The sequence below is a fragment of the Macadamia integrifolia genome, chromosome 11 (assembly GCF_013358625.1).
Source record: "Macadamia integrifolia cultivar HAES 741 chromosome 11, SCU_Mint_v3, whole genome shotgun sequence".
NCBI classification, from domain to species: domain Eukaryota; kingdom Viridiplantae; phylum Streptophyta; class Magnoliopsida; order Proteales; family Proteaceae; genus Macadamia; species Macadamia integrifolia.
In genome coordinates this window covers 13,199,718-13,210,548 of record NC_056567.1, presented here as the reverse complement: position 1 = coordinate 13,210,548, position 10,831 = coordinate 13,199,718, and the positions used below count along the sequence as shown (strand labels likewise).

The window sequence follows — 10,831 nt, the reverse complement described above, 5'->3', positions numbered from 1 at the left end:
GGCTTATATTTGTTCTTTTCTCGTGGATTGCTTGTGTACTGGCCCTGAAATTGTGATGTAGAGAAGACTTTGGAAAAGCTGTTAGATTTCAATATATTTTTAGTAGATTGTTTCTTGCCATGTTACATGCTTCTATGGACATCCTGTTCATGGTTGCGTCTATTTTTACATTTTTATTTTTCATTAATTTGATTGTAAATGCATCCAAACAGTTTGTCTACATTAATGGAAGTCTATAGTTCTGCTTCACCTAAAAATAAATAGATAAATAAGAGATGGTTGCAAGAATTGAAAAAAGATAGAATTCTTATGGCACAAATGAAGATGTAGTAGCCCGAGTCCGAATCAGGTCCTTGTACAGTGTTTGACACACTTGGACTCCATTCAAAATAAAAACCAATTAAATAAAAGAGAGATTAAGTGGAGTCCAAGTGTAGATCAAACACCGCACACGAGAATGATTCTCGTATGAGGACCTGACCCCAAGTAGTTGGTAAAAGGCTATGCTTGTTTTAGCTCAATTTAGTAGCAATGTTTGTTTAAAATATGACATACACCAGTAACTGATACCTTTAGCATCTCCTCCTCTTCAGCTGTCCAAAGCCGTTTCCTATTGCAACAAATTTGGAGATGTTTGGTTTGACCTGCAAGTCAGAAAAGTTTACAGCTCAATCAATAAGGACTGGAGCATGTCCATAGACTTCTATATTTGCTTTCTTCCTACAATATTTTGTAAATAAATGTTCTTAAAGTATGAGGAGCTCCTGACCGTATAGTTTCGCCTTGGGGTTTGATTGACTTTTCCAAGGCAACGCCCCCTTTGTTCTCGTCTCCAGTATTTTCCTCTCCACTGGTATTTATTTCAATAGCTGAAGCCTGTGATGGGTTAACAACCTGTGGTCACATCATCTCTGCTAGGTGAGCTATTTGTTTGATTGGGGAAATATGAATTGCATGACCAATTGTCTCCTCTCCTCTTCTCTACTGGTAATAGATGGGTCTGCTTGCCTCTGACATCAATTTCTGCCACATTCATACCACAAAATATAGATAAAGCATTTTTTTGCAGATTCTAACTCTTTCTTTGCCCTCTTAGATTCAGCATCTACACATCTATATAAGCAATAGGGGCAACAGAAATTCCCCATATTTTCAAAGCTAGCTTCATAACCCAAGCAGCTCTGATGAACTGCTGGGCACCTTTGGTTCACAGCATGAACTTCACTGCATTTTCAAAGCCCATTCCACAATTATAAAACCATACAATTGTACACATCATAGAATGAAGGCTTGCATTTTCTTTACAAAGGATACACAAAGAAGAGAGAGAGATCTAGTTAACTTCCTGGTGATTGTAGGAATAGCAGAGATAGCAGCTCACCTGAGTGGTCGCCGGAAAAGGGGAGGTCTAGATTGAGAATACTCGTGAGAAAATTCGTAATAAGAGAGAGGACACGAAAGGAGATAAAGAGAGATTCGTTTTTTCTACTTGCCTTACCGTGGGAGATTTTTTTTTTTTTGGGTAAAGAAATTTCATTCTAGTTTTTTTTTTTTTTTTTTTTTAGAAAATTTCATTTTAGTTAAGATTTAGACTTGAGAGGAAAGAGATAGATCCAGGAAATCGGGAAATGAAGAGATCTCTATAAGAAAGACATGGAATGTAAGAGGAGAAAGAGAGACTATAGCAAGGATATATCGTATAAAAAGTTCGAAAAAAGAAAAAAGAGTCATTATAATAAGGAAATTAAAGGAAACTAGGAAAGCAATCAGAGTAGAGAATATAAAAAGATATAGATATTTTTTAGTAGAAAATATAGAAAGATATAGACTATCGCAAGATAGAAGGTGGGATATTCTACCAAAAAAAGATAAAAGGTGAGAAAAGAATTAATAAGGATAATATATAATAAATTATATTTTAGAAATAGAGAGGAATGTGAGAGTAGAGGAAAAAGAAAGTGCGAGAGAGAGAGGAGTGAGAGATTTCTTTGGAGAGTAATTTTAGGTAGTAAGGAGAGAGAAAGAGAGAGAGAGAGAGAGAGAGAGAGAGAGAGAGAGAGAGAGAGAGAGAGAGAGAGAGAGAGAGAGAGAGATTTTGGAATAAACAGGTTAATTTTTTAATAAATATTTAATTGCACAAAATGTAAAGGGTACCCAAAAATAGAAAAAGTAAGAAAGAAGAAGATAATGAAAAGATGAGATATATATATATATATATATATTTAAATAAACAATAAGGATAAAGTAGTCCATGAAAAGATTACTCACGAAGCATGAGTACATGCACTTATATATATATATATATATATATGATACATTCGTGCAAAATAGAAAACTCCTTGTTAATGAAACCAATATTACCATAATAGGAACCATGCTTGATTAGGAAAGTATATCTCCCATATTTAGTAATTCACATATTGAACTAGACTTGCCAAAAAAGAAGGAAGAATTACGGCAATTTTTCAAAATTACTAGATTTTCCATATTCCATGTTATTTGGAATGTTCCAAATTTAATGTTGACGCATGGGATTATTTTTAGGATCCCCAATCTCGCATGGGAGGAGCTATCTTGGTTTGGATCTCCCCTAAAATGTGAGGGTTTTCGTGTTGAGTTTTGAATTGATCGGATTTGAAATCCCAACCTACATTAGGGATGTGAAAGAGTTGAATTGTAGGATGTGGACGATAAGTAAGTTAGCTATATCAAGTTTCAAAAGTCTGACTTCACATGTATTCTGTAGAGTGATTTATTAGACTTGATGTAAATTCAAATCCAAATCCTACCAGTTTTAATGTGCTAATTATTCCATTTTTGTTTTGATCATTATTTTGAATCTTATGGGGGATTATGTATTTTAAAATTTTTAAAATGAAGCAAAAATTCATAACACCTTCCTTTCATTGATTGAGCCCTTGTCTAGATGTGGCTTAGCAAGTGAGTGTAACAATTGCTAGATGACCAGCGGGGTTGTTTCATCTTGAAGGCTAATTCACATTAGTTGGATTGCACCATTGGCGTTTGTAGTCTTAAGGAGTGTGATTGATACATGATTCAGCTCCATAGTATCTACGAATGATCACAAGTGTTCTGGTTGCATTAGAAGTGTATGCAAGTTCATGATTAGTCATGAAGTGCACTTACACAACATTTTTAGATTTTTCTTCACATGCTTTGCAAATTTCTCTTTTTTCACCATCCTATGTACTAGAGTTTTTATAGGACTCCCAAATAAAATAGAATATATTTCTTGATTCTTACAAAAGAAAAAACAAAAAGAGAGCAATAGAAGAAGATGAGATGGCGAATGTGTGCCTAAGTGCACAAAGACAATGCAAGCTTTGTTATTTTGAAACCTAAATGTTAATTTAGCAGCACTTCCAAATTCCACTTCTTTGAATTGCATCCATCTTCAGGAAAATAAAGCCACAGGTTTTTACTTCTCAATGAGTGAAAGATTTCTCTCTGAGTGTACACTAAAAACTTCTATCGTAGAACTAATTCAGGAGGTTGTACCTTAGAAAATCTACGAAGTCCTCAAAGTACAGCAGCCAAAGTAGTTCTATTCAGTGCTTTCCTTCCGGGCAAAGGGGAAAGAGAAAATCACTCTTTCTCTTCTAGCTACAGGTAGTTTAATAGGGATGAATGTTGAGAGTGCATGGTGCACATGGAAAGACAATCATTGGAGGAATAAGGGATGCTCTAATATCATATTATGTAATTCAACATTTTAACCTAAAAGCTTAAGTTATAAGGTAGAGAAAGCTAAAAAATACATGAAAACATCCAAAGTCTCAGACTTCATTAATGAGTGATAATTCTCAACATAGAGAGATGCAATTTTGAATTGACCATGCATAAATTAAAATTTCCTTCCAGTTGCCTGAATAAACCACAAATTTTTTTTTTATTAAACACGACAGCACATTTGCAAGTTTAGAGAAAAGCTCAATTTATTTATGGGAAGCAGAGTCATTGTTCCCTAAGACAGTGAAATGTCTTAAATAGTCCCCTTCAATTTGAAAATTCTAGAGTGGGCTTCCTCCTTCACCAGAATTAGTACATGGGCGTCGGAGGTGGAAACCCTAGCGCATTATTTATAAATATGCTTATTAGCATTTGACAATTCTTGAGCACATATTGGTTCTTGAGTACATATAAACTCAATTAGCCCCGCCTTCTCCATTTTGAATCCTCATGGCTTCTATATAACTTTTTCCATCAAGCTTCCTAGCAAACAGTGCTTTGAAGTAATCTGCAACCCCTTCCCTTCTAAACAATGCTGGTCTACCTGGGCCAATCAAGCTTCTTGCAGGACCCACTTCTCCATCAGGATTTGGGCTACAGAATATTGCCATGGAGAGCCGCTCTTTCTCTGAGTTCACTGTTGCCCTGTGCTCAATGCTGCGATATATCCCATTGCTTACAATCTATCATAACAAAGAAACCAAATCTGAGTGTGGTGAAAGGCCAAATAGTGACCAAGAGGCTAACAATATTCCTTTTATGAAGTCTTTTACCTCCATGATGTCTCCAATGTTCACTATGAAAGAATCTGGAAGAGGCTTAACCGGAATCCAGTTCCCATCTTTTTTTATCTGAAGGCCTTCAAGTTCATTAAGTTGAAGAAGAATGGTTATACCCACGGCATCTGAGTGTGGTGAAAGGCCAATTACTTGCTCTGGTCGAGGACATGGAGGATAGTAATTCATCCTCATTCCTTGTAATCCATCATCAAATATCTTTGTTATCTCACCAGTCTCCATCGTCAGGGCCTTCCCCATCTGTTCTAATAAGGCCATGGCCAACTTTTTCATCTCCAAGGAATAAACATCCAATGTGTCTCTGCAAGAGAAGGCTTTTAGCATATGAGAGAGAGAGAGAGAGAGAGAGAACCTCTTTTTCTCTAGAAGCACATTTATATTAAAGAAAACAAAAAAAGAATTTACAGAGGAAGACTGGAAATTTCCAGACTACAATAACAGAGCAGAGCTAGACTCCAGGAGAAACTAACCGTCGAGCAAAATAAAATAAACATGGACACAATAAATGACTATAATAAGAAAACCAACAAACTAATATTAACTAGAAAATGGTAGGCTCCGTTTGATCACAAGGGAATTAAAAGAAGGCATGCAAGTAAAATTTTCAAATTTAAAAACGAAATTTTGTAATCATTACCCTACATGACTATATCACTAACTGCAAATCATTTCATATTTTGTTATTACATTTTACTTTTTTGCATCCAAAAATTGCAAAATAAAAATTAAATGTAAAATATATCATTATTAAATATGATAAGAAATTGAATTAGTTTATACAATCACATAAGATCACAAGGGATAGTTATCACAAAAGGTTTTTTCTTTTTTTCTTTTTTATTTAATTTTCTTTTCTTTTTTATTTTTATTTACTTATTTTATTTTATTTCTTATTTTTATTATTTTTATTTTTTAAATATGACTTCCCTTCCTTTTAAATTTCCATTGCAACCAAACGGATCCATAGGGAAATAACCTGAAAGGAATGGGGAGTTTGGGAAATAAATGGGGCTGCCGTATGTATGTTGGATGGCTCTGTATGTAGAACCTGTCTCCCCAGTCAAGTTTCTGCTCCTCAGATACAACAAACGCCTGCCCAAAGCCCTCCAAAGCTCCTGGTTGCTGCCAAAACTTCCTTTTCTCTTCGATTGGTAGCTTGAAGAACTCTTGAATCTCCAACTTTGTCTTCTTCACCAGTGAAGAGCTGACTCCATGGTTTAGCAGCTGCAGCACATCTCAGTCATTACAATAACAACAACCATAACCTTAACCCAACTAAATGGGGTCGGCTGCATGAATCCAATATTGAAATTAAAAAATAAAGATGCCCAACATCTAAGTCATTCTTATTAACAAAATCAATTCTTATCTGTGCTTCTCAATATCTTATCTTGGTCTTTTTTAGCTTGCTCTTTCGTGGGATCACCATGACCCCAAGCAACTTAGGGTAGAATATAGGGTACAATGTGTAGCCTTAGTCATGTTGGTGCCAACTGTAGCCAAACCAAGGTTACATATTCCACCCCAGCACATCTCACCATCAGTCAGTGAAATCCCCAGATGGGTTGAACCCTAGCCCGGCCGAGGAAATTGACTTCTAAAAATATGTTGGGAAATTAGCCAAAATTTGTAGTAATATTCAGAATTTAGTAAAACCAATCCAGGTAAACCCCCCCTCCCTTTTTAAGATTGTTGTCTTGCATCATAAGTTGAAATTATATGCTGACTATATAGTTCTTGTTTTCACAAGTTCAAATTATTTTATAACATTGCAATGGTCCTTACACATGTATGAAACAAGACGACTTGTTTCAAAGATTGCAATCATCTTGTCCAAGAAAGATTTGGATACATCCTCTAGGTACGGGGCAAGAATTGTAATTACAAAGAATGATACCTTTTCCTTCCAGTTTGATCGTTATTGTAATAGAGTTCTTTGCTTAATGTTGGTCTTGAATGATATCTGGTAATCAAAGCCAAGTTGTGGATCAAATGATCTATGGCTATCTAAATACTAAAGGCTGAGATAAAGTTACTCTCAATGATCTAGTATACCAGGTCAATCAATTACCTTCAATTAGTGCAATATCAGTCACCTAGTCAAAATCCTTCAAAACTGGATGCAACTCTAGTCACATGGCCTTTCAGAAGTTTATAATTGGTTGCCAAAATTAGAAGTGAATCCGATGGTTAGATTGGATGATATCAAGGTGTTGCGGAAGTTATGAACGGACGACATTGTTTGTAAAAAGGGAATTCTGCTACCCTCAAGATGTGATCTTTGTTCGGGGCCAATGAGTCGATGCATCATATTATACTGGAATGCGGTTTTTCTAAGGCCATATAAAATTATTTTGCAAACTTTTTCAACATGGGATGGCAGCAGTAGCAGTAGCAGGGCTCATTAAATGAATTATTTTTTTGGTGGAAAGAGAAAGAGAAGGTGGACTCTCTAAAAGAAGCTTGACGGATCGGTTTTGTTTTGATTCCATATTTTTTGTGCAGGTTAATGAACATGAGGCATTTTGAAGGCCCATGAAAAGTTTGTGTTAAGACAGGTTTTGGGTTCTCTAAAGGACCAATTGCCCACTTTCAGGGGTCATGCAAATTTGGTGGCAGCTTTTCTGTGCTCTAGAAGAATCAGTGTCCCTATTATTCCTCGTAATGCTCGTTTCATTAAGGAGGTTTTTTTTTTTTTTTTGGTGTGCTCCTCAAGTAGGTTGGGTGAAATTTAATATTGACGGTTGCTTCTTAGGCAATCGAGGAAGAGCTGTTGTTGGCGGAATCTTTCAGAAAGATGAAGCCCAAGTAACATCTTCAATTAATAATTACCTAGGATTAAAACGAATTATGAGGCAAAATTTAAGGCTCTAGTGGCAGGATTGTTGATGGCAAAGGATCTGCAAATTCAAAACTTGTGGGTGGAATGTGACTCTGTAGCGGTCTCTATGGCAGCCCTTAGTGGATTTATTTCGTGGTGTGTTAGACAAGACTGGATTTTCCTTCAACCCTACCTGAAGTCTATTCATTGGAAGCTAACTCATTGGTTTAGGAAAGCTAATCCCATAGAAGATATTCAACAAAAAAAAAAAAAAAAAAAAACATAGCATATTATCTAGTTGTGAAAAACACAGCAAAATCTAGTAATCTCAGTCTTACATCATTGCTTCCTCTAAGAATTCAGGAAGAGCAACGAGTGGATGCCTCTTGTCAGCCAATTTATCGATTCGTGTGTAAATAGAGTATAGATCTTTGCTCTGGCGGGCTATTCCCTTGCCGATGGCAATGTCGAAGGTGAGGGTGATGGTCTCTGTAGACACTCCAACAATGATGGTTTATAGACGAGATGAGGTTAGAATGCTCTCTTTCATGGAGGAATTCCAATTCTGGTCAAACCCAGCCAACTCAGCTAATTCTGATCAAACCCAGTCAACTTAGCTAAATCTAGCTACCCTAACCTAATGCATTTTGTGTGCATGCATGGAATATGGTTGAGCATAGGAAATCTCAGGGATCCAGCCCGATACTGCTCAATGGTATGGGGAGGTGACCGCTAGAGGGTCAATAACATCTTCCACTATAAAATGGCGATCAAGCCAAACAAATGTTCGATCATTGTCATCATTGAACAGTGTTCGAAACTAAGAATCCATTGATATCTCCCACGTGAAAATTGAATAACTAGATGTTTGACAATGTGTTCCTAAAGTTTGAACCTCATTAAGCCTTACTGGACAACACCAAAACGCAATGAACTAATTCAACCCATTTGAAGATAACTAAGTCAAGCTAAAACCCTTTTTTAATTAGGCTAAATGAAGCCCAAATTCATGTTAAACTAAGCCAAATTCATCCCTTTTAGCCAAAGTTAAAACCTTAGCCATATAGGTGAAGTCCAAGTCAACTTGGCTTGAGCCAAGACAAACGGACAGCCCACTCTCCCCCCCCCCCCCCCCTTTCGATCACATTAAATGCCATTTGAGACTTTAAGCTCTCTTGGGATGTCTTAAGGCTAGACAAACCATTTAAGGTTTCTCTTAATTGTCTACAATACCCTCTCCTTTGGACATCTGTCAAGTGGTTAGGATTAGATGAGATAAAATCTAATTTTTCCTACCTAAATTATCCATGTATATTTGGTTTTTATCTCCATTGTTGGACACCTATCGACTCATCCTAGAGCATATTTAGTGAATTCAATCCTTATCTAATGAAAATTCTATGACTCACCTTTTGACCTCATTGTTATAATACATGGGAGTGAATAGGAGAACGAATCTGCTACTTATACGATCACCTGGTTGTATGAGTCAGCGACCGACACCTGTCCTTTTTGTTTTCAGATATGCCCCTCTTTATCCTTGTAATGGCATAAAGTGGGGCAGATGTTGATCGCTGATTCGTACGACCAGGTGATCGTACAGACAGCGGATTCTATCTCGTGAATGGAGAGAGGGGGCGGTGGAGGCAATGATGATTTTTGAGCTTACCTTTTCTTTCCCAAATTTCCTTCACCTTTGATGCTTATCTATGATTATCGACCAAAGAGAGAGGAGAGGTTGATAAAATGAAATCTATAAGAGCATGCATGAGAAAAACTACCGAGTGAAAAAACAAAAGAGAGGAACATATACTATCCATAACTCTCAAGCTCCTATCTGACTCAAATTCAAAACCGATTCCAAGCCTTAGGGAGAAGTTTTCTCCAATCTTTCAAGATCGGTGTAGGCCACTGCTAGTCAGATAAATAAACTCTACACGCTTCTTTCCTTATTAGTTTAGTTTTAATTTTATTTACGTAACGTGGAAGTGTTGCCCATTTAAACAGGTAATTAAATAAAATTACAACTGTAAGATTTGGTGGGTCGGTTATCATGAGCTTCCAAATGGTGTAGTATTACAAGGGTGGAAGAGGTGTTCTATAAAAAGAGAGAGATGTTTACCATGAGGGAGAGTGATGGTCCAAGAAAGCATCCAAGATATGAGGATCCAAGTATGAGTTCAAGGGATAAAACACGAGTGGAACATGTATATAAAAACTAATCAAGAAACCAATGTAGAGACAATGGGAAGAATCAGAGGAAAGAGAATGCTACAATGGAGGCTTGGGTTTGAGTATCAAATTGCAGAGTTGTTGCAATCCCCTAAAAGTCATATGAAGGGCTGATTCCACATTGGTTTTGAAAGCAATTTGGTATGGGTTGATATGGTTTCAGTTTTCACATCTTGTAAGCCGAATTATGGGGGTTGAGTTCTCCCAATGTTCGTATTAATGTTATCAGAGCAGTTGATCCGATCCCAACCCTCACTTGGAATGGGCAACCTGATGCTAGAGTAAAGCCACTAGGAAATGGGTACTTACCGCTAGATAGAACCCCTGTAATAGAGTGGAATCGCTTAGAAATAGTTACTTAATTTGAAGTGGACAGCCATGGATGTTGGTTCAAAAACGTAATGGGTACTGTTATGATCCCATTTCAGTACCATTTTTGTTTTGTGCTATTCTGTCAATGGTATTACGACAACAATAGAGCAACTTTTTGTCTGCTTCTTTATTTCTGTTTCGTTCCTTTCGAAGATGAGAATTTCCAAAAGATTTAACCAAATGGAATACTATTTGCCCAAGGATTTTAGATTAATCTGGTCACTAAACAGTAAACTAGATCAACCATGGCTTCTTGGTATATATCCTTATTTCTTTGGGAGGAGGGTTGGCTTCCCAATTTCTGTGGTCGAGTCATGCTTAAAATAGTGACATAACTAACTTTAAATTAAGCTTTTGAAACTCTAACATGAATCATAAAGATGAAAACAATAATCACTTACTTGGAAGAAACCCCATTCTTGACAAGCAGAGTGTAGCCTGGCCCGTTCTAAGTCACTGGATTCTACTGCCAGCAGTTTCTGCAAGTCAATTACTGGGACTGCAGGGAGTGTGGCAGCACCAGAGATGATTGGAGGGTCTTGATCGGTACGGATGTAGCGTGGTGGGATAGTGTTGATGGGCACCTTCATCAGCTCCTGAACGTTAGGTACAGCTAGAGAACTTCCAAAATTTACAGGTTTGGACGCCATTATTGTGGCAAATCTGCTCTGCAGAACTCAAAACTTTGTCGGGTTGGGAAGTAAAAAAATTTTCACTTCTTTTGAGCTCTTCAAGTAGAATATTTATATTTAGAGGAAGGATACCAATTTCTAGCAACGCCGCGAAACCATGTCAAAATTGGATTGCTAGACTAAGTCATCAGAAATCTCCTCTCCTTAATTATTTTTTTGGTTTAATA

The 10,831-nt window shown here is 36.8% G+C and overlaps 1 protein-coding gene across 1 annotated transcript; it reads right to left on the bottom strand.

Moving 5' to 3' along the window:
- Nucleotides 1-3,969: 3,969 nt before the first annotated feature.
- LOC122092664 (protein SRG1-like) lies at nt 3,970-10,731 on the bottom strand. Its single transcript, XM_042662894.1, has 4 exons — nt 10,374-10,731; nt 5,524-5,771; nt 4,524-4,848; nt 3,970-4,433 (listed from the first exon to the last, which is right to left on the bottom strand). Exons 1-4 carry the CDS (start codon nt 10,620-10,622, stop codon nt 4,167-4,169), a joined length of 1,089 nt encoding a protein of 362 aa, XP_042518828.1. The 5' UTR covers nt 10,623-10,731; the 3' UTR covers nt 3,970-4,166.
- Between the last annotated feature and the right edge of the window lie 100 nt (nt 10,732-10,831).